General features: G+C 36.2%; 1 protein-coding gene across 5 annotated transcripts in view; it reads left to right on the top strand.

The window, feature by feature from the left end:
• slc20a2 (solute carrier family 20 member 2) overlaps nucleotides 1-25,038 on the top strand; it is a 71,865-nt gene that overhangs the window by 20,653 nt on the left and 26,174 nt on the right. For 2 of the 5 annotated variants that reach the window (XM_088910680.1, XM_088910676.1), the window contains exons 1-3: nucleotides 1,050-1,294; nucleotides 21,341-21,896; nucleotides 24,621-24,761. In XM_088910680.1, coding sequence (XP_088766806.1) covers nucleotides 21,608-21,896; nucleotides 24,621-24,761 — 430 coding nt within the window. In that variant the 5' untranslated portion in view covers nucleotides 1,050-1,294; nucleotides 21,341-21,607. Of the gene's footprint in view, nucleotides 1-1,049; nucleotides 1,295-21,340; nucleotides 21,897-24,620; nucleotides 24,762-25,038 lie in introns of those variants that run through there. The other 3 variants (XM_088910679.1, XM_088910677.1, XM_088910678.1) reach the window with 2 other exon arrangements.

Here is a 25,038-nt window from a genome sequence, read left to right as displayed (position 1 = left end):
TGTTCAGCTGTTCACATTGGACAGTCAATAAAAAAAACACAGTTTACATTCATTGCCACATGATTTTTCTTCAATTTTCTGGTATCCAGAGTAAGCTATTTTTTGTCACACTGCAGTCTTGCTGTGGACAGTAAGATAATTTTGGATAGAGGCAAATACATTCCACAGCTCTTTGGGAATAATTGTGTGGTGACTGATGTTACCATCAACAACTCCAGGAAATGAAGTGTCAAGGGACTGTGAGATGCATTCATTTTAATACTTCATGTTTTGTAAGACTGTGGATCGGGTATAACAATACAAGCTCGGGCAGCTGAGACTTCACTGCCATTGAGCTGACTACATGTAAAATCAGTCATGGCTGAATTTGCTGTATGTTTTTGATTGCTTGTAATGTTTCCTGTAACATTAACCAAACAAGAAGTGATTTTTAACATTTCAGTTTTGTTAAATTGGCAGAGATACGCAAAACACTAAAAATGATGTAAGAAGCCAGAGAAAGATTTATGGTGCTAAGGATGTTGCCAGCAAATGATCACTAAAAGTATAACAGATCAGGATGTCCTTAGAGATAAAGGTTTTCTTTGATCATTCATATACTAATATAAGTCACCACGACAAAAGTGAATAAAGAGAGCAGCATCCAAATGCCATTGACAATAAATGTAGCTGAGCTAGTCATTTTAAGTAAAATGCTAGTCATGGTAATCTCATCAAAAGGACCTTGAGTAAAGAATCCTCCACAGATACCAGTGCTTTCTGTAAGTGGCAGGATTCATTCTCATTTTTTTTTTGATTATTTGTTTAGCTCATGGAATAAATGGCTTCTTTTTATATCATGATATGTCTGTGAGTTATGTCTCTTCGGGATGGGACCACATGTGATTGGATTATTTCCTTTGAAATCCGGGGTCAGAGCTATATGGAATAATGTGAGTCAGTGGCTCGAGCGAGCTCTAATCCGCAGCTGGGCGACCAGCCCAGCATTCCTCCAGAACAAGTGGCAGCTGCATGCGCAATAAGTGGAGAGACACTCGCACTGGCCCCCCACCTCCACAGCCACAGCAGAGCCGTCATCATGGGGCATCCCATAATTCTGTTAGCCTTGTCATGTGCTGCCTGCATTGAATAACAGAGGGAGAGTGGGCTGGATTAGGAATGGGGTGGAAAACAGGGCTGAGGGGGGAAAAAAAGCCCACAGGGCTGAGCTCCGAAGATCAAAAAGCATTTCGATAGAGCGCTGACCCGGGACACAGCAGCCACCTGCTAACCTATAAAAACAACAAAGCAGCAGGTGAGGAGGGTATTTTCGCAGAGTTTAAACTGACTGTCTCGTCAATCTCTTTGACAATGTTTGTAAAAGTAATAAAATATGCGTTTGCGTGTCTATGTAGACTGGAGGGGCTCGGGAAAGCTGTCCTTAGTGGACAGTGGGTTGTGTCCTGACCGTAACTGATTGATCAGAGCCTAAGAGCAAAGTAAGAGATGGTTACAATCTTTCTAGCACAAATATAGTAGTGATTTACTGAGTTACTAAGCAGTTGTAAATTTTACAATTTTATCTAGAAATGTCAGTTGTATTTGTGCTGAAATCTGGCTTAACTATATAGCATATAACATCTTAAATCTTGTTCACATCTTGTTCACCTTTGGCTGGCAATGTTGGGAATGTTGATATTTTAAAGGGATATATATTTTTTTTAATTTCATCAACATTTGATATTGTTTTTTATTGTGTTAATAATTGTTTTGAATTAATGTGCAATACCTTGGGAAACAAAAAATTAGAAAAAGTATTTGATATGGGACACTAAAAATACATGCTTAACAAAAGAACAAAATGTCAAGGACTTCCAGAACTTTCTAATCTCTAACCCATACCTGTAATTTTCATTATTTATAAACACATTTATTAGAATTCTTTACTCTTTTTATTTTAGAAATTAAATTTGCATAAACAGTCCAATTACTTTAGTTCCTACAAGAACAATTTCCCCCCAATTCATGTTAAACTCTTTCAAAGAACATTGTGCTTTATGGTGCAGAAAAGCTGTATTTATGTTGAATGCTCTTTACATTTTGTACTTGTATAAAACTTACTGTAGCACTGAACTGCTTAAATACAGGAAAAGCAACAGATTTTAAATGTTAAGCAGCAAGACCTTTTAGTTTTAGATCTTTTAGATTCAGAACTTTCTTCTGCTCTTTGTGGCCTTCAGGAAAGGGCGCACTTATACTTTTAGTTTTGTTGTACTGGATATACACAGATCCTTTCGTGTGTTTTTTTTCTCTGTAAGATAATATCCTGTCAAAACCTCCAAGCGAGATTGTTTTTTTTTCTGGAAAACCAGCTTCTGCCGAAAGTCTTGATAATGGACCAGTAGAGGGCACTTTCCCCTTTTACCCAGCGATTGCAAACCAAGGCACAGGGGCTGTGCAGCCTGTCAGATGAGATGTTAAACAGATACCACACAACACTGGGTGTTAAAGATCCCACAGCAATCTTTCAGAAATGGCAGGACTATTAACTGTTAACTCCAAAATTGGTTATTGAAACCTGGTGTTCCTTCTCTCAGCTTCCATGATTAAATGTCATAATGTATTTTTCTGTATCTGTTCATCTTATACACTGTTTCCTATGGCAGCATGTTCTTCTGTTCAGAGTGATAAGATATAGAGCATTGTGTGTTGGAACTAACTGCATGGCATTACCCACTGAAAAAGGCATAGGTGGAGTTTGATTTTCATATCTGGGGGCATTTGATCTTGGGTGCAGTTGTCCTTCTGACTAGTATAAACATCCACAGAGGGATCTCAGGGATCAGTTTTGCAGTCAAGTCAGCTTCTCAGTGAAGAAGAGTAGCTAAGTGATAGGAAGTATTTCATCTTTCATCGTTGGAACGCAACACATGCCTTATCCATTTCATCGCAGAAAAGCTTCATGTTGATGTGGCTGTCCTGACAGTGAGAGCTAATTGGAGTGAATAATTTCCGATGGTTAAAAAGCCTCAAATAGTTGTGGCTCACTGCCTGTCTAAGTACGTACCTCTTGCACACTGCCGGTTACAAATCCCATAATGCCTGATGCCACTGGTCATACAGGGACAGTGAGTGGAAAGGTTTTCTGAAAAGCTTGTACAATGTGGAGATGTGTGTAAACCACTGAAAATCCTTGTCCGCCTGAGGCATCTCTATGGATTTGGGTGCAGACAGTATCCTCACTTGACTTGGCAATCTCCACCCACGGAGAACATTCCTGGTAATGAGTGGTACCATACTGTGCCCTAATAAAGACTAATCACTGAGAAAAAAGACATAAAACATAAATCTACTGTTTATTCAAGGCCAAATAAAACCAAGAGTAAAATTACATGTTGAAAGTTATCATAAAAAGATGGTTAAAGATCTAAGTTTTACATTTTTAGACAATAGTAGGTTAACAGGTTTGGGCAGTTCCATAAAAGTGCACATTTGAGCTACCAAGCTCCACAGAAGTGGTTCTGCACAAGAAAATACTCTGTCGCCCATAGAGTGTGTCCTGCTGTTTGGCAGAGTGAGAAGGCCTGTAATACCAGACCTCAGATTAAGTGTTTGCCCTGGGACTGCAAAATTCATAAATGTGAGAAATTTGAAATCCACTTTGAATTTCAAAGAGAGTCTTTGCAGTTTACATTGAGTGGGAGTTATTTGCTGATGCTGAATTGTTTTAGCTTGCACATGAGCCGCAGAACTTAGGACATATTGACCCCTATTTAGTATCTTGGTATGTACTCCAGTAAATTGAGTGTTATGGTAGTCTAATCAAGATGACACAAAAGACATGCATTAATATTTCAATCTCAGACAGAGACTTTAACTGAAGAATGTTAGGCAGATGGGGAAAAAGTTACTTTTGTGCTAGATATAAATTTGGTTTCCTGCTTTCATCATAGAATCTCTCCCATAATTTCATACTGTATGTAAGAAATTTATATATTTAACATAAAGTAGAATTTGACAAAGACAATTGATCTTTCAGAAGGGCACTGCAGGATAACTGAAAAATGCATAAGAGATTCCTCCTTTTTAAAACTGGAATGGTAATATAGATTAGATAAAAAATGCTTTAACTCTATCTTGGAATTTAAAAAAAAATAAAGAAGGCTAACATTTGAATGGAAGTTTATAAATGTCCAGTTTTATATAAATCTTAGAAAGTGTTATGAAAATTGAATTCTGGAATTTTCATTTTAGTGTTTTCAAGACTAATTAACTAAAATCTGACAATGAAAAATGTCTCACCTGAATCAAATTTTAACACAAGTATTACTGACCAATTTTTTAATGTTTAAAATGTTTAAGTGAAGTTCTGTATAAATATTGTTAATAACTGTTTAGCTGGTAGTTATGAAGTTTATTTTAATAACGGTAGCACTAAATTGTTTGTTTCACACAGGATATACACTGTATGAAATGGAAGTTTATAAAAGGTTTTGTGGTGCTACACAATCTAATAAAAATAAAATGGAGCTCAGATAAGACCATGTTTATGTACTGGAAAGAAGTAACTTTGGTTGAATGTAAACATTGGCACAAAGTGTGAATCTCTGCCCAGACTAGCTATCTGTTGTGTATTCTGTAGCTTTAAATCTAAAGGATCAGATCTTGTAGGTTATATTGAGATAGCTGCTGAAAGGTTCTGAAATTAGACCTCTTAGTTACCACTCAGATTACACTGCTTACTCCAGCAGTCCATTTCAAATGTGGAAAAAAATATGACTCGAGGGCAATCTACAAAAACAAACAAGCTACTTCAGTTAGTCACCTCTGCCAGAACTTGATGTATAACTGCTTTACTGAAGAGAGACATCTTGGTTAACCAAAGAAACAACACTTACTTTTTAAATTATTTTTAAAGGTTTTTTTTTTAGTAGCTGAAATCAAGTTTTTGTGCAAGATACTGAAGCTTAGTTTTACCAGATTATTTTTGAAGTCCGACGATTTTTAACAGCTCTTGCAGTTTTCTTTTCCATATGCTTCCAGTTTTCAAGACTGAAAAAATGCAAATAATAGCTGGCATGCTAATAGTTTGGATACCATTGTTATCTACAGTATATGTTGTTTTATTTCTAACACTGTTTGAAGCTGTGTATATAGTGTCAATGTTTTGCCCAATAATACATTGGTAATTCTAGGATATTATACCTGCCTTAGCAGTTTCAGGCTAATTTGATTCTCTCACCGAAACAGGGCTGCATATCCAATGGACACTTTGCCATCAATTTTGCTTTCGTTTTAAGAATTGTCCTTATTGCAGACTTTGGCATTTAACAGTTTAGTATCTTTGGTTTGGTGTAGTTCTAAGACTATCCTCGCTGTTGATCCCTTTCACTAATTGCAGTGGGCTGTTGACAGAAAGGCATACCTTTTATTGACACTATAATGTGTGTCATCTTTCTCTTTTATTTATCTAATTTCCTTCTCATTTTGCATATTAATATTTATTCTGTCTCATCCTCTGATGTTAGTCTCTTGAAAATCTGATAATGTCATGATAATTTGTTATTGCATTTCCACCTAAAGAGGTCAATTGGATCTACCCCAAGCTGCTTTGGCAATAAAGGGAAGCAAACAGTACCTACTACTGTACATGTCCTGATCTGCAGGATTGCTGTGTAGCTTGAAGGTGCTGATGAACTGGGCAAAAAGGATTAGACTAAAAAAGTTGCACACTTTTTATATTTACTTTTAAACCAGAGATACCACTTAAGAGTTAATAATAGCTTCTAGAAAGCTGACTACTGGGAACTGCAGAGAAGCAGCAAATTGCCTTTGAAGGGATGTTTACAAAAATTCAGGTAACTTCATAATAGTCTCAAATTGAGGAACAAATGCAAAGCACTGCAGCTATTTTTAGGGATATTCTGACTTAACTTTATACTCTGAACTTTTCGGCATTTGTGCAGTACTCATTACCTCCCCATACGCATCCAGGCTGTGTTTGGAACATCAATTTTTATGGAAAGGTCATTTGCTTGTTTTGCAAAGATAACCATGATGAATGAGGTATGCGGGAGTTTCTATGCCGAGTGAAAGATAGGTGCAGCTTTAAATGGTAAGTTGCTCAGTCTTACAGGCCCCTACAGTAGCGACAGACCGTCCGGGATCACTGTTCCACACCAAAATTAGATTCCTCCCACTTCATGTCTGCAACAGCCACTCCCGGCTGCCAGTTTTCTAATGGCACTCTCATTTTCTGATTGTTAGTCCCTTGAATATTTGGGGAAGATCCCTTGATCTTTCTAGTTATTTTCCGTAAGGTACCATATTATCCTTGTTTTAATGTGCACTGGACGTGAGCGATCACAATTCATCACTGAAACTGTGCTGCCTTCTTAGGTACAGTATTGTTTTTGACAATTACAATATGTGAATAGGTAACCCATTATACAGGTTTATGACTTACAGCCCATTTTCATAAGATACCTTAATAATGCAGGCCTTCCTGTAACAAAATACTTTATCTTATAGGCCTTAAATAGTTTGAGGCTTTACAGTCACATTAATCGGGGGGCATTGATTAAGTTTTAGGTTCAGATAATCCAGAATGTTTTATATAAGTGTGTGCTGTATACAACTTTACTGAAATGCTGAGTAAATTGGAGATAATGGTTACATAAAAACTGGATGGCAAATATTGTGAAAGCCTAATTCTTTTGGAAAAAATTGAATTGAAATATGTTTGCTGTAGCTGAAAACTGCTCATACTGTAACACACTGTTTTACTTTAGCAAAATCTTTTAGCAAAAGGCTGCCTTTCCCTGTTTAAGGCGATTTATAGTTGTTCTTGCTGGTATCTTTGTTTGGCCTCACTCGGGCACAAAGTGTCATGTCCACACTAAAATTTAATGCTGGAATGTACTGCAAGTGTTTCTGCTAACAGGGGAGTATAGAGGAGCATAGAGTATAGAGGAGTATATTGGTTGACAGTGTAATTGTCTTTGCAACATGGTTATAGACATACATTAAAAAAGAGAAATTATTTGATCCCACTGGATTTCATGCATCTGACAGGCTTTGTCTTTGTATGTACAGGGGACTTTGTTCAATTTTACTTACTTGCTTTGACTAGGAAGAAAACGTTATTTTAAAAGAAATCATTCTTTTGAGATCCATTATTGTATCATTATTTTCCATGAGATGTCTTCATATTAAATGAAGATTGCCTTCAAGACAGTTGTCAGGCTAGCATGTGGAATCCCAGATGAAGGAGAGGACAATGTTATTTGGTTACTTATTTTGGTCACATGATGTGATCAGATTCATTGGAGAAAGCAGTGATGCTTGGAATGGTCAGTGGAACAAGAAGACGAGGCCGCCAAAGAATGCGGTGGCTCGACGCCATCAAAACGGACACTGGCTTTTAGGCATAGAACAGCTGAAAGGGAAAGTCCAAGACCGGAAAGCGTGGCGAGAGATGGCCTATAGAATCGCCGAGAGTCGGATCCGACTGACCGGATAACATCATCATCATCATCATCATCATCATACTGTTGTCTTGGTATAGAGAGGCAAAGATGATATTTTGTGCAGCGTTTTCATTAAATGTGAATGAAAGTCAATATAGCATGTATTTTTTACTAGGAAAGGCCTAATTACTTAACAGTTGAGACTATCGGAAAGCCTCACTGTCTCAGCCTGGTAATAACTATTTATGTAACAGAACGCCAGTGGTCTGGTGTGTCAGCATTATGCTGACACATAATGTACATTTAGTGTAAAGCCTGGAGGAGAAAACAGCTTAATACTTTTGTATTAAGCCATCAGAACTTATGGGACAATGAGAGTTTGGGAAATATAAAATGGTATTTGTAGTTCTAACTGTTGCCATGGTTCAATTCAGCATTTCAACAGAGAAAATCTTATGTGGAGAATTAGAGAGCACTTGAGAGGCTGCACCCAGAGTCAACAGATGGGAATGTTGATCTGAAAATCCATTAGCTTATTCTTGTGTTATTGATCTAGTGAAATACTTAATTAAAGGAAAATAATAATACTGCTATTTCAACAGTTTCAATTCATGGATGATGGTTGCGTAAAACTGAGAGCACCTGTGATTATATGCCAAGTTTGACAGTTTTATAGCCACAGCTGGGATTTCTCTTGCATTTTTTTTTAATTGGCCAAGGGAAGCAAATATTTAAAATCCAATCACAAGCTATACAGGTCTGTACAACAGTGTAATGTCACTGATTTTTGCCTGTCATTGTACTGGGACCTTTTTATTATAAAGATCAGTTAGATTTTAAATATTGGAAGATCACATTTATAATCTAAATGCTCTAGTTACTCCCTAATAATCCAATACTCATGAAGTATTCTGTTTATGAAAAACACTTGCATATTTATGTTGACATATCATTTACATCTTCTATACAATGTGAGGAATTAATAGTAAAGCAAGAAAAATGTTAGTACAGTACATAGGCTATAGTTAAAAGCGTACAATTTAAAGCAATGTGTTTGAGGTTAAAATTGTGCAATTATACTGTAGACCTAAATTTACAGGGTAAAAGACCTGAACCTTTTTGGTCATGAACAGATGGATTGATGAGGACTGAGGGCACCTGATTTAATGATTCAAAATGTATTTGCATAGACAAAGGACAAAGTCAGACCAGTTTACTTTGTCAGACTGTGAAAATGAAATGTGAGCTAGAAGACACAAGTTGAAATGGCATGGAAGTACATTTAAAACCGAGAACAGGAAGTAAATCTTTACACAAAAGGGTTGACTGAGCATCAGTTGCGCTCCTTTATTGAAGTTGTTGAAGTCCATACCCAGACTTCTTTCCAGAAACTAGATCCTCAGATCAGTTCCTCACTAACATCTAAATGGACTATTTGTCTCAAGAATGGCCTCCTTCGATTTGTAACTTATGTTTTACTTCATGCAGGTTCACAGTGAAAGGGAGGGGGAGATGTAGAAACATAAAATGGAGAGCTATAGGAATTTTTAAAAGGTAATCCAAAATGAGTGAATTCCTATCAGAACCATTTGGAATTTGCCATCCACTGAGCTGAGGTTGCAGTTCAACATCCGAGTATAGCATTTATGGGTTTTGAAGGCATTTTCAGTAGACAAACTTGTTTATAGTTTACAGCAGGATTAAGAAGAGCATGGAAACCCAACTGAGTGCCTTGTGTAGCATTGACTTCCTGGGCAGGACAGTTCAGTGTCATTTGGCAGACAGACTGGGTAAACTCACATGACATACCATACTCAAATTCACATTCCACTGCTATATGTCAGTACATTTTTTCTGAGTGCTTAAAATATTGCAAATATCTAATTATATCTTTAAAATCTGTACATGGTAAGCTTTAGTTGAAAAGCTTGTTTACATCGGACAGGGCTTAAATGGTTCTTCCAACATCTAGATGTTTAACACACACACACACAGTGGAGATGTAGCAGGTTTTATCGTTTGAGTGTTTTAATATAGTATAGTAATATAGAATTTTTGCACTACAATTAAGAGTGACTTTTGCCCTGTATAATCTAACAATGGATGTGTGTTGGTGGATGTAGGGGCATGGGATTGAAATGTTCTACCTTGAAGACCTTGGGACTAGACTAGATCTTTTTTATGTGACCAAAGTTTTAATTATTTAATCATGCTTCAAGACATAGCAAAGCAACTACAAAACAAAACCCTCAACACATAAAACTCCTCCTCCCAAACTATCAGTGATACCTCCTTCTGCGTTTCCCATGAGACAGCCTTGTCTGATTGTGGGGATCATATTGCCTACGTGAGCAGCTTGGATCAATTTTTATCACTTATGAGATGAGTAACAGATGTCGAGATCACAGCTGGTAAGCTGTGAGAGGGGAAGCCTAATATTGCTGAACATCTCCCTGACAGAATAACACAGAAGTGTTGAATTGGGAGGGGAACACAGGTTTACAGTACATCTTCAATGGCTGGAAAATGGTGAGATACAGTACATCTCAAAGTTGGAAACTACTGGGTGAGTCATCGAAGCCATCATTCCTTCTAGTTCACAATAAGCATATTTACTTTAATACAAAAGACAGTTTTGTATCGATGGTTGCTGTGCATTGCGTCACAGCATTTACAGCATGTTGCTAAAAACACTGAACGTTAAATTCCTGTACTCAAAAACTAGCATTCAGGTTTCTTGCCATGGAGAGCTTAAAGAGTCTTAAGACTCTTGGGAAAACATCGGTTTAACAGTCTCATCTTACACTACATGACCCATTACAGCTAGAAGTTAATACAAAAAAATATTTCTATGCTTTAGAGGTTCTAGACTGTCTGTTTCAACAATGTAGTTCAGGAAATTGGTCCAGTCTCTAGGACACTTAAGGTAGAAGAAGGTGCACACATCCATTTTAATTTTACAAAAGTTTAAAGTCATCAAATGTTTTTGGCTATTTTCCAGCCAGGTAGAAAATGTGTTTTTGTAGTTGGGCATACTGTACCCTCTATTCCCACTTTCTCTTTCAGTGTTTCATTGTGAAGTATGCAGTAATCCATTGGTTTGATTTTAGACCATCCTTTTCGACTTTAAGTGCCTTCATCACATGTACAATTAAGCACAAAATTTGTTTCGTGCAAACCTTGTTTGTGTAGCTGTTTGATTTGTGATACCTACTGTAATCACGTCTCAGAACTCTGTCAGATTTTTCTTAATCGTAGTTTTATTTCGTACGAGAAAAGTGCTTTTATTACTGATTCATATCCACAAAATACTTGTCAACATGTTATCTAAATGCTGTATTTACATTGTATTTTTTATGAAAACTGAGCTTGTTTACCTGACTATTATATATTCATATTCAGATTGATGAAATACTAAACATATCTTTTTCAAGCCTTTAAAATACATTTCAGTGCATCAAGGTTCTTTAATAAAGTCTGTTAGTGAGATGTTCCACTTTGGACAAACAAATATTATGTGTGCTTTTGTTAGAATCTTTATCCTACCTTTTTCAATATGATTATCTCATTCAAATGCTTTTATACCTATTCATACTCTCTAACATTAATGCATGTATCTGTGAAGCTCCAACATATTAGTTGTTAACAAAATAATCTCCACCGACCATAGCACAGAGCATAAAATGGGGTAAACATAAAGTGAATTTAATGCAAATGGTTTTGTTCCAAGAGAAGTATAAACTTATCAAAATATAATACACATAAATGATATACAGAAGTTTTAAAATTTCGATACGGTACTGTATATGAATAATGTTTACTTGAAGAGGAATGCTGTAAGTTTGATATGGTTTTACACAGGTTTAATGCAAGTGTCTGCTTACCAGAAACGCAAGCAAGATTTGACTGTGGTATTTAGGTCTGGCCATGCCAGTTCAGAATCCACTTTTTGGGACCAGTGTTTGGAAATACTCCTATGGACTACTTGCCTTGCAATTTTATTTTACAATTTGCTTTTTTGTCTGTAAGTACAGAGCAACATTTTTATATAAACCTTTTACCAAGGTTTATTACTGTAGGGTTTATTATTGTACCATTTTGAGTTAAACATACAGCATGTACTGAGCAGCTTTTATGAGGAGGGATAATGTCACAGTCAGAAATACACTTTTTACCTTCTCATTGTAATAGTTTATTTCTGTTATTTGTATTTGGTTTTTATTTAGTATGTTTTATTTTTCTTCTTTACTAGCTGCTCATTTGCACTCAGGCGTCTTACTCGCAGATGGCAGGTAATTAATGCAATTACTGCTAGAAAACCTCCAGCACAGAAGTCCATTGTTTTGGAAACTGCAGTCGCTATTCTGTGTGTGTACTGTACGTTTGTGACAAAAAACAATGAGAAGAGCAAAGCTAAGCTCTTTATACTGACATTCAGAACATGGATGTTCTTGGTCTTCTTAGGAGGCAAGATTTTGTGGTGAAAATTATTATAAATGTGATGTGAATCCCTTATTCGATGGCACTCCCCTGTGAATGGAGTAGTAAAAAAAAACACTGAATGTGTCATGGTGACTGTATCATTAAGAAAGCAAATTGTTTAGAAATGTATTTAGATGACTTAATTTCCGCAAGTGCTAGAAAAAAATCACGACTTTGCTCAGACCCATGCCCTTGTAGTGCAGGGAGAGTTTTAATAATACTCTGTTTCACATTACAGAGCCAAATCGGTTAATGTCTGAGTTGTAGGCTCTGCTTGATGTTACATTAAAGTGGAGTTATAGATAATGCAGTCCAAAAGCTAAAGCACAGAGACAATGCTATAAAATATTCTCTGTGTAATGTGGGTAAACCTGATGTTTCTACCAATATTCAAATAAATATTGCATCATGACCATGCGTGATTCTGTAGAAAAGGCTTGAACTGAATTTTGAGGTTGGAAACCAGGGCTCTAGTGTCGTTTGTAGCTTAATTGTGGAGCTAGTGTACTAGTAATAAGCTTCCTATTCGACAGTACAGTGTAAAGCAATTCTCCGAGAGCAAAAAGGAATTGCAAACTAACAGGGACAGGATATAACCCAAGCATTGGGCAAATGTGAAGCATGCAAGTTCTTTATATTCTCTGGCACAGCTCTCGGTTCCATCTTTGTAAAGAAATCTGAGTGGAGATGAGTGCTTAGTAAAGAAAAAAAATAAAATACACGAAACAAATACATATTACAAATAAAATACTACAGTGAGAGTAATACATCTGGCTTTAATATGGCAAGACAGACAAACCTTTATTAACACAGTAATACAAATACACAGCATAAAACATTCCACAAAAACACATTGTACAGATTCGTGTTCCAGATTAGAATAAAAATCAATTTATTTCAGTTTTATTAGTGTTTCTAAGTAAGGTAAAATAGTTAATGGTATTGCAGAACACAGTAGTTGTGGCTGGATCTCTATAACAAAGAAGCCTAATACATTTTCTGTTTAATGTCTTACTTTGATCCTCTTAATTTAAGTTGTATTACTACTGAAGTTTTGTGTTGTGTAATGAATTGCTTTATAATTTTTTTTTTAATTTTGATTTGTGCGTCTAGGACAGAATTTTGTATACTAGCAATTTAGATTTTTTTAAGGTGTTTTTGGAGCTAGGTATAGACTACCAAGACTTTTTTTTTCCACAACTTGGGAAGAGTTGAAGAATGATGGATGTGGAGATCAGAACACTCAGGGTGATGCTTCCTCTTAGTATTCCATTGTTTTGTAATGTCTTGTTTGCTCATGATAGCCCTGTTCAGCCTACCATTTTTAGGGGTGGTGAGATTTCCCCGTTTCACAGTAAATAAAGAGCACAGGGGTATTATTATATAAGAAGTGTCATTCTGTGGTGTTATTCACGGGGTCATCTGAAAGGACCAATTGTATTGAACAAGAAAAACTAATCAAGTATCTTCGCCATGATGTTCTTATGCCACTTATGCAAAAGGTGGTTTTCATCAGAACTTCTTTTGTGGCTTGTTTCACTCCACTGCGGTATTAAATTGTCCTAAAAAAACAATGAAAAAATAATTGAACCGTGTTTAAGCATAATTGTCACAAACAAGCCAAATAATCATATGGGATGGCTAACCATTGTTTACACACTTGTAGTAATCAGTGGGTTATTTTGTACATGATATTTTGAGGTCTCCTCATCAAGTACCTGCTTGCCCAATCCAGGCTTCTCACTGTGGTGGATTCCGCTAGCACTTGTGCACGGTGGTACGCTGTCATTAGTGCTGTTCCCCACTGTCATCTGCTCCTCCTCTCTCTCCTGCGCTATTGGACTGGATGCCAGTGATGTCTGGCAGCGTCTTTGCCTGTCTGCCCTCCCCTATGCAGATGCGTTCCTTTAAGAGGCAGTCTGGAGTCCACTGAGCTGATAAATTTGTCTTCTGCTGTCCTGAGGAGGGTTCTCTTTCCTGTCTCTCTCCTGCTCCTCTGCGTCTCTCATTCAGCAAGTTGCTTTGCTCTGCTTGTTTACAGTGCCTCGTGACAGCTAGTAACTGATTTTTTTTTTTGCGCTGAAGGGCCTTGGAAGAATTTTTTCAGAAGTGCTGTGTTTGAAGGTTGATGAATTGACTTTGTGTGGCTGCTCGGTTAGGAACACCTGATCCCTGCTGTAATTTGGATCTCTTAAGGAAATTTGCTGCAGGTAAAATCTTCTCTGAATCGCAGCATGTCTGTAAGTGCATAGCTCTTCCTCTCGCTTCTTGTGTGCATTTACACATTCCATCTGGATTCAGGCTTTCAGAATGAGTTTTCAATATGTGTTAATGCAAAAAAACAAATTCCTGATATGTTCTGTATTTTAGCAGCAAGTAAACAGAAATTAGTGTGCCTATTATTTAACGACGGGTTGTATTACTGTGTGTGGCACGATGTAGATATAAATATCTTTAAAAGCAGACATTAATTTTACATGCAAGGCAAATGCAATTCATATTTAACCTTGTGCAGTACTTTTGAGGTGAACTGCTACTTTTGCACCAGCAGCCAGGTATTGTACAGCATCACTAATGAGTCAACCAGAGAGGCAGAGAGTCTGACTCAGTACATCCAGGCACAGTTGTGAACAAGTGAGGAATACATTATAGCCTGCTCTGTGTTTTGCAGGGTCTGGGTTGTGATGCTTGTGTGGTGCCTGAGAGATTAGAGTTTTGCTCTATGTACGCCAGATCTGTACAGTAATCTTACTTCATTATAAAACAGGATTGTTTTATTCTCTGTTAGAATTCCAGTTCTTGTTTCTGTTGCTGCAGATGCTGCCATTTGATACCCCTTTAGGGGTCGGCTTTCATAATGTGTAATTGTTGGTAGCAATCTGTGCCCAGCACTTAGTGTTGCTTTTACAGTAGATCTCATAAATGTTTTTTGAAGGCTTGAAAGGTAAAGTAAGGTAATTAAAAGCATATTATTCTTCTAATTTGGGAGATTATGTTAAATGTGTTTGGGAGCAGTTTGGAATGTTACCCAAAAAGAAAAATATGTACTGCACATACAGTATGATTGAAATGTAATTGTGCACTAAGACTACCCCCAGTTCACCTGTATTTTCTGCTGAATCGCCTGTCATTGAAAAGTTATGGCTTTTAAAATCATCTGAGCAAAATAAAATTGAATCTGGGATTATTAGAGTATGGGAAACCATATTATTTTATTAAAAATGAGAAAAGGTTTTGCTTAAAATAAACTCCCCGTTTTGAAAATTGAATAAGTGCAGCAGTTTTTACTAATTGAGGTGTATGAAAAGGTTGACTGGGCACTGTCAATATTTAAATTCTGTACAGCTCCTCGGGTCCCATCTAATTTGTTCTGCTGGCACATTTAGGGAATATTGTAAGATGTAATTAAAAAAAGTCCAATAAAACATGATACTGTACTTGAACTTGAATAATTCTTTCAAGTTAATGATTGAATTGATAACATAACTGAAAACAATGTATAGAGAGTTATATTATTACCTACAGTCTGCATTTCCTAAGTGGCATTAATCCTTTTGAATAAACACATCTTGCAATGAAAAGGTGGGTTCAACTGAAATTGTGTTGAGCACTGTGTGTCAAAATCTAATATCATATACTCATTCAGTTCTTCCCTCTTGTACTGCTTCTTTTATTACTGTGCACTGATACTGTGTGATACTGATACTGATTGCTCATTACTAATCCATCTCTTCTGTATTCATGTACAATTTTACCTCTGGCCACCACAGAATATGTGAAACTTTCCCATCAGTCCATCTAGTCTGAATAGGCAAGTAAATCTGCCTTTTGACTTTCTAGTGTGCTACCTGTTTTTTTAAATTTGTTTACACTTTTGAAGCGACAGAAGGATGTTTATAGCACCTCCTGGTTCATGGTCATCTTTACACTGCTAAATAGGATTTACACAACAGTTGTACTGTCTGTTCTGTGAAGAAAGTTTCTTATCCAAAAAATGTGTGATTTTCTATTTGCATCTGTGTGACTTCAATGGCTTAGGAGTTGAAATACTGATATTTCACACATGACACCTGAAAAGATATGAGGTCCCTTTTTTTGTTTCTTACTTTATTCTGTGAAACAAAATATCACAGAAAAAAAAACATTTTATTGATATCCAAGACTATCCATACATCAGAAGAGACTTTGAACTGAGCTGCCATAACTGCGCTCTTCAGAGAATGCACATGATAATTTATCATAAAAAGTTTTAAAGACTAATACAAGAAATTGATTCAGATGCATTCTTTTCACACAGCATCAGTATAATATGATTCATGCTGATTATTAATACTGTTAATCATTCCCATTCCATTCACTTATTGCTGTTAGACTCTTTCTAAAAAGGTTTTTAATGCAGATAGTTCTGTTGTTATACTGTGATGAACAGTTAAAACTAATTTATAGTAATTTTGTACATGTAAAAAACAGAGCTTTTTCAGAGATACAAAGGGTGTAGAAATGTGTAGAAAAGTAATTCAATGTTTAGCGTTTTGCTTTGGTTTTGAAGATGAGGTTGGAAAGTCTTTGAGTGGTAGTCTATTCACAATTTCTATAAATTACTTTCCCCTTCTTTTAATTTTTATTAAATTGAAATGGCTTTCAAAGCTTTTGGAACATAAAGGGTAATAGAGTAACCAAACTGTCACCTTCTTCCTTGAATTTGACCAAAATGTGTATGTTTTTAGATCTTCATTGACCTGCTTTTTTTTCTGAAACAAATGGAGAAAAATTACTAGAACCTTTGTAGGCGGTGACACATTTCATTTTTGTGCCTAGAATTGTCTTTCACTGCAAAGAGTAAATGTGCGAATGCTTAGGTTTGTGGGTTTCGCTGAATGAGGCCAGTGAAATAGAAAGGTCCAGGAATTCTCTGGCTCACTGGTGATGCTTTCCTCTTAATGGAATTTTCTGTTTAGAAAAGAAAAACATTTAAAACGCTAACCTGACAATTCTGTTAGCTGCTGGGGGTAAACTGAATCACAGAGCAGTTTATTTTATCTTTTAAAAGCAGAGAATGCTAACCAGCTCCATTGGCAAGGGATTCCAGAGAGCTCTGAGTCTTTCACTGTGCCCACAGTGTACAATTATTAAATGTGGAATAAAGAGCAATTGTTACTGATTTAAAGAGGCAGAGCGTGGCTAAATTTGGTCAGAGTTGTGTACATATTGCAGTGTAGTCCAGGAGATTAAAGAACCTTGGAAAGAGTCAATGTATTTGATAGGATCATCTGTTTTCTATCTTTGGTCAAGGTTAATGGTGTATGTTGTGCTACAAGTTTATTTTTGTATAAATGAGTTTAGGACAAAATACCTGAGAGAAGACAGCACTCATAATTGATGCATTTTCAGGTTTTTTTTTCATTTCATCATTCTTTGCTATTTTTATACAGTATGTGTTGTTAAATGGGAAATTGTGTGTGGAATAATCACATTCTAAATAAACTGTTTTCTTTGATGCAGAGTGCTATTTCCCATAACACAGCTTAAGTTTCATAATTGTGCCACCATTTTTTAGAATAATGCATAATATTTTTTCTTCACAGATTAGGTAGTATAGCTCCTCGAATTATGTACAATGAATTCTCTCATGTATGTAGAAACGTTACTTCATTGTATTGTGTCTTAGAAAACAATATTGTGAATTTTGCAAAGTACTGTAAGTTTGAAAATTCTGTCATGGCAAAACTACCCTGGTATTCTGTTCTTTAGTTCTCCCCTATGGTTTATAAATGAGCTGCCTGAAAATGAGGAGTTCTACTTAAGCCTGCTAATAAAATGTACCGCAGACTGGCATCCCAGTTCTTAACAAACGCTAAGCCACTTTGGCCTGAATTTATGAAATATTAAGTGCCTGCCAATGCATAGCACATAATAAGCTACTGCATTCATTTGAGTTGGCACAAGCTGATAGTATTTTTAATTTGTGTTTTATCTAAAATGGACAGTTGATTGGACATTTTTTTACATTTGATTCTGTCTGTACAGTATATTGATATGTCTGTAATGTTCATTTTTACAGGGTCTACTGATTTTGGATTGTTCCAGTAATTTACCTTTAGTGCTCTTTACTTTTCTGTACATCTTTAGATAGAACAAGGTAACAAAATACCTGCAGCAGTGTGCTGTGGTGTTTACCGTTGAGTAGGAGACTAATACTATTGTCCTATGTATATCTGTACTGCTTTTGAAGAGTAATCTTCATAGAAACAATGAACAATAACTGGTTTGTAGTAATCTGTAATGCTACCAGTTCCTAAACTGATGTTGTCTATTTTAGATTCTGTTTGTCTCCTGTAGCTAAGTATCCTGAACAAATTTCACATATGCTAGAATGGAACACATAGAATGGAAGTTTATTACATCCCATTGCTTCTACTGTTGTCGTTTGATTGCTTATGAAATTAAACCCGAGCCACTGAAAATCACAGGAGACTGATTAAAATAAAATTAAACTTGATTAGTTATCATACCTCTATATAAGACAACCAAAAACTATGATACACAGAAACAGAATGAATGAATTGGGTAAAATATTACAATATACTGTATATTATACTGCACAACTTATAGATATGCCAACATAAACAAGGCTAAGAAAATGTTCTTCTGATTTCATTGGGAAGAGTAACTTATTCCACAGCCATGGTGCACAATAGAAAAAAGCCCTATTTGTTCTGTCAGCACTCTAGTTGAGGGGACAAACAAGTGCAGTTATGGGTATAATTCAGAATTATAACAGGGCAAATTCCCCTCATGGCTTTATAAGTCAAGATCAATATCTTGAAGTCTGTAGGGAAATTCAGAAAGTAACTTGTGTAAGGATTTCTCGACAGGTGTAAATGTTAAAGCAAGATCTGGGGAGAACTCTGCTTGTTGCTTTCTTGAACACACTCGACGTTGTAAGGTGCAGTTTGACAACCCAACAAGTAGCTGCTTCAAGCCTAGATGAAACAAAAGCATGTACTGGTTTTTCTGCCCAAGCAATACTGCTGAGGTGAAAGAAAAACACCTTTTGTGATGAACTGGACATGCAGATCCAAAATTACCCCCCCCAGAGTTTTAAATAGTAGAACAAAACCTAGTTGAAATCCATTGGTAGTAGTGGTTACAGAATTTGATATGCACAACATTATGTTGTCCCAATATGTAGAAAAAAATGGCCAACTGGAAGCATCTGTGTTCTAAACGAAGAGGTCCCTGTAGGTCTCAGACAAAATACTGATAGTTTTATTGAGACTTTATGGTTAAATAATGGTAGGAAAATGGAAGGAAATTTGTAGCTACAGTGCAAAAATACAATCTTATTTTTACACATTCCATTTTTGATAGAATGTTGGATGCATTTTAATTTGTGTAGAAAAATACTGATGAGTTCTTAGTAAATTCACATAGTTTTAATTCTCTAAAGCTGAAGAAACATCTGCAAGGTTTATGAAGTATTTTGTGAATTTCATTAAACCATAAGAACTATGCTGGCAGTGATCCGTACTCATTTCAAAATGTACATTTTCATGTACAAATGAATGTTAGCCTTTTAATCATGAGGTATTTGAATAAAAACAGCTGAGTGAAATGATAACTAGGTCAGTTTATATTTTTAGAATGTTTTTAGAATGTTTATTTGGGCCTGTTTCACTTGTATTTGAAAGCGTTTTAAAATGACAAATGACAGCATATTAAACAGAGAGACATGCTTTAAGGGCAGTCTGTCAGGTGGAGTTATGAGAAAAATAAGCAGGATAATTTGGGCTCTAAACACAGTAATATATGTAATATATATAGAAAGACAACCTTAAAACAGAATAATTATTTCTATTTTGTATATTGAATGTAAACCTATCTGATCTTATTTTAACTTGTGTATCCTATTGAATCTCCTAACTAGAGAGATATTAAAATAATGTTTTATTGTTTAAATATATACATGCTAGTATACTGTATTATGCATTTAAATGTAATAACGTAATATTTTGAATAGGTTTTTTATATATTTGTCATTCATTTTCTTAAAGTATTAATATCTGCTCTTTCATACTTATGGAGTTTTAGTCACGAGATTTAAGTAGCTCTGGCAGTGTTGTAGATATTCTGGATAGCAGGTTCTTTAAAAGGTCATAAGATATTCTACATCATGACAAACTTTAATGTAAAAATTTAATTTTGCGGTGCTTAGCAAAATTGTTTGCAATTTTAAATTGTTTGCTTTTAAACAAATGATAGCTGGGCAACCTAATCTAAAACCTGATGTTTTTGACTTTTCTCTCTTTTTCTGAAACTGGATGTTGTCTCGCTTTTGAAAACCACAACATCACAATCCTAGGTTATACCTGTTGTATTGCAGATTATCATTGTCTGAATTATGGTATGCTGTTCTGAATGTTGATTGTTTTTGAGGGATGTTAACGGGGAAAATATATTTAGAGGTTACAAGTTACAAAACTCAGTTTCAATAATGGAACTCTGTCATCATATCAGACCGCTGCAGTTTTCAACTCTGATTGTTGGCTTGACAGTACAGAAATTGAAAAACGCAAGGTTAGGAAGCAACATTTTTTTTTTCCAGATTCTATAATCCCTTCCTTCTCACAGCCAGGGTAGAAAATTGCACTGAAGTGATTGCCTGTTGATCAGTTTTATTTTTACGTAACTGACACATGGGTTGCTCTAATTGTGTTGTCTAGTCTTCTAATACCTGGTGTCTGAGTTTTGCTTGACGATATGTGGTTTAGTTTATAAACATGTTTGTGTTTAAACTGCATCTCCTGCTGTTTACAATAATGATCAGGACACAGAATCTCAAAATGAGCTGTGGTTCTTACCTGCATAATGCAGTTTTCATAAAGTTAAGATGACCTCTCAATTCACTAAGTGTTCTCCTGTTTCAGTGACTTCATGACTAGAGAATCCTAGGCTTTGGTAACATCAACTGGACAGAAAATATGGTCCTATATTGTAACTGGGAAACATGATAATTTTATTCTAAAACTGGGAACATTGTTTCACCACTTGTCATCCACATTGGAGAACTTCTTGTAGATAACTGCAGTGCTTAAGATGTTTAGCAGTAGCCTTTAGAAGTTTTACATTTCTTATTTCCTTTTTTGGAAGTTGATGGCCCATCACATTCTTTAAAATCACGTTTTTGTAGTCTCTGGCTAAGACTGAATTACTGCCTTAACAGAGGTGTATTCTCTTCAGTCTTTTCTTGCATCACTCACTGAGAAATTCTCAGAACATTAAAGAACAATATATGATATTGTATAGAAATCGTTCCCGGGTGCTTCAATAGAATATTATTACTTTTGTGTAATTGTTCAAGCAGAGGTACTGTATCATACCTAACTCTTCTCCTTTTTTTCTGTTCACAGGTAAGGGAAAACTAAGTTGCACATTTCTGGAAAAAAAAATATGGAATGTGTTCCCCTCTTGGTACAAAGCAAAACCAAACAGACTGAGAGAATAATAAAAACTACAAGTTAGCAGTTTGTTCCTCCCCTTGAACATACCAGAGCAATTTGCTTATATAGGGGGAACAAGTCGAGAAAAAAAAAACTTGTGTGCTCAAAAAAAAACTTTTCCAAATATACAAGCCTTCCTTTTTTTTCTTTAATTTTAACTGATAAATAGAAGTCAAGATGGAAATGGAGCAGTACTTGTGGATGGTGATCTTGGGATTCATCATCGCCTTCATCCTGGCCTTTTCTGTGGGTGCCAATGATGTGGCCAATTCCTTTGGGACAGCAGTGGGCTCAGGTGTAGTCACTCTGCGGCAGGCCTGTATTTTGGCATCAATATTCGAGACCCTGGGCTCTGTCCTGCTTGGGGCGAAGGTGGGAGAGACAATAAGGAAAGGCATTATAGATGTCAGCCTCTACAACAACACTGTACATGTGCTGATGGCTGGGGAGGTCAGTGCCATGGTTGGTAAGTCATCAAGAGTCTTTTTTTTTGTTGTTGTTTGCCGTTATAAACCACATTTGTAGGCCACTTGCAATCTAATAGACATTTCTTTGTCATTTTTAAATCAAGTCCTGGACTTCCGTTATCAAGTCAGATGGTGCAGGCAAAAGTCTGAGGTGTGCTTTATCGAGCTCTGATTGTTGAATAAATGCACATGCATTTGTGTGAAGAGTGAACACACCAGCTATTTCATTGAAAATTAGCTTGTTTAGGTATAATCTGCCATTTTATGCCAGCTCATTCATCTGCCTTTCATAAAATAAATAAAAAGCATTTCACAGTAAATAAACAGTGTACAAAACCTTTTTTTTAAATGTAGGAGCAAACATCACATTTATGAGAAATATGATGCATTAGGAGTTGAAAAATGTATTGTTGGCATCAAGATTTTTATATAACAGATCTTAAAAAAGAAATTTTGTCATGTGGAAAATTCTTATCTACATGTATTTTTAATATGACATTAATTTCCCTCCAGTTTTATGTTTAAGCTTTGTTTAAACTTTAATATCCCACTTTTTAAGCCTGAGATTAAAATGTTTCGGTGAGTTTTTCTTATGATTTTGGTACAATGCAATGTGTACTTTCAATGTAAATAGAGTACAGAAAGAACAAAGTGTCATGTAAGTTGTAAGTTTATTTTAGCAGTTTTTATATTGTGCTATTGATTTCTTTTGGGGGGGGAGGGAACATTTTTGCAAATCATAAATTCAGAAATAACTATAAAGTTAAGGGAAATAGCCTGTGTTTATTCGATGAAGATGTAACAGGTGCACAGAAACAGTAAACTGCAATGCTAGGTGCAGTTGTACAGTCTCTGACTGAGGAAGATTAAGACTTATACCTGTGAATCCAGCCTACATTTGGCCTAATTTCTGGAAGGTTTATCCAAGCCAGTTTGTTCTGTGTATTTGTTAGGATAACCCTGTACTGGTTGGGACATTGTTTTATGCTCACAGTTATTTTGCTAGTTCTGAAGACTCGCGGTCAAGCACAGCTCGAGAATGAAGTGCATTTTTGAATGCATGGGCTCCTGTGCATTTGCAAAACCAGTCTAGCCCCCGAGCCCCAGAGAGAGCCAACAATATCACAATCATCCCAATTCAAACAACATCAGCCGTGAGAAAATCCGGCTGCAAAATGAAATATGGCCTAATTCTAGGGTGTTTATTTGCTGTTGTTTTATCTCTGCACATAGATCAGGTTCCTGTCACTCCTCAGGAATAACTTGCAGCGTGCATCTGACTTACATTATTATTCTCGGACATGGGATCGCTCAAATCGGACCGTGGGCGGCTGGAGGAATTTAGCTTTATAGGGCGTTCGGTTTCCAAAAAAGTCCCTGACAGGCTCTCAAGGGAAAGACAAAGAAAGTTATGCGATGTAGCCACGGAGACGGAATGTAATAAAATCCCATAATCGGAACAGAGCACAGAAACAAAGAGCTGCTTAGTGGCAGAAATGTTTATAGGATCCTAGGTGGGATTTAGGGATGATCCCTTTGAAGATCTTCTAGTGTGACAGCCTGACATCTCACCTTTCATTAATCAGCAGCCTGAATGTGTTTCATGGCCTAAAACTCTGTATTCTCACACCATTATACAGAACAGTTAATGCACCATATACATAAGTTACAGAAAATGCAAAGCATAAAGAATGGTTTTACTTAAAGCTTAGTTTACTTAAATGGGGAGTGATATATTGATATATGAACAACTGAAATGCCAGGTCCTGATGACGGCATCTTGCAGAGGGTCCCTTCCAAATCCTATGCTTTCCAGGACTGAAATCCTTTATCCTGAGTATTCTTGGCTTGTTTCAGGAAATGGCTGATTTTTGGTCATGGTTGCTTATAAAGACAGGCATTTGTTTAATATTTCTTCCTATGACTTTTTTTTAAATTAAATGCATTATATGGGGCCTCTTTTTTTTTTTTAGAAACCGTTTAAATAGCAATCTGCTAAAAGTGTAAAAGCAATTTATGTACAAAATGTGTCTGAAGACGCACTGTGCACTAATGAAAAGGCTGATAAATGAAGTCAAATTTTCAAATCCATTGGTTCAGATTTTGAAGGTCACTGTCTAAAAACATTTTTAGAAGGAACTTGCTGTTTTAATGTTTCTTAAGTATACTGAGAGACATTAAAAGCCCAGCAAATGCATTTGGTTCCAGTACTGATTTGTTGAATTTTTAATGACTCTCAGCATACTGTATATTCATGGCCGTTTTCCAGAAAATCTCTGCTCCGTTTAGCAAAGAATGAACTTATTGCTCATACAAATGTAAGCAACTAAACAAATATTTTTAGAAACATACAAAATCCATTATTTCTTTCAAATGTACCATTTCCTTGATCTTTGAAATAAATATGAAAAGCTAAACATGCTCAGATTTTCAGGAGAATTGTACTGTATTTCTGACCATTTGTGCAACGCTTTTCTTAAATGGCCGGTATGTCTAAAATCCTCAAGCCAGTGTCCTATCAAGCTTGACGTCCACATTTCTCTTATACAGAATAAGAAAATGGTTATTCTGGTTATAGAAAACCACAGAGCCTGATTGGGAGAAGTAGGGTAGAAGAAGATATCAAAGAGGGGTTGCTATCTGGGAGTTAAAAAAAACAAGTACCCATATGTCTCAAAAGTCTTGCACTAATAAACTAAAACTTTTTTTTTCTCTGTCTCCAGGCTCTGCTGTTTGGCAGCTCATTGCCTCTTTCCTGAAGCTGCCTATTTCTGGGACACATTGCATTGTGGGTGCCACCATTGGGTTCTCTATGGTTGCTATCGGTACACGGGGTGTGCAGTGGATGCAACTAGTCAAGATTGGTAATTGACATTTCCTTATATGTGTGAGGGTATGTGAAAAAAAATAACTGTGTTGCCTGGCAAAAATTCCTTACGGGGAAAAGAGGACTTTTGCTTCTTGTTTCTCTCCTTGAGATTTAAGTACTTTGTTTGTGTACATTCTCTGGATCTGCACCATCTGAAGTGCCCCATCCAGGCTGTTTCATTTTTGTTTTAAAACCGAGTGAGATGTCGTTTTCTTGAGCACACTACTCTTTTGTTTAGTGCATGCCACTGGACTCCAGATTCTGTCCACAAC

Source organism: Atractosteus spatula, chromosome 3 (assembly GCF_055471065.1).
Source record: "Atractosteus spatula isolate fAtrSpa1 chromosome 3, fAtrSpa1.hap1, whole genome shotgun sequence".
NCBI classification, from domain to species: Eukaryota; Metazoa; Chordata; class Actinopteri; order Semionotiformes; family Lepisosteidae; genus Atractosteus; species Atractosteus spatula.
The sequence above is the reverse complement of the archived record's forward strand: the minus strand, read 5'-3'. Positions and strand labels throughout refer to the sequence as shown.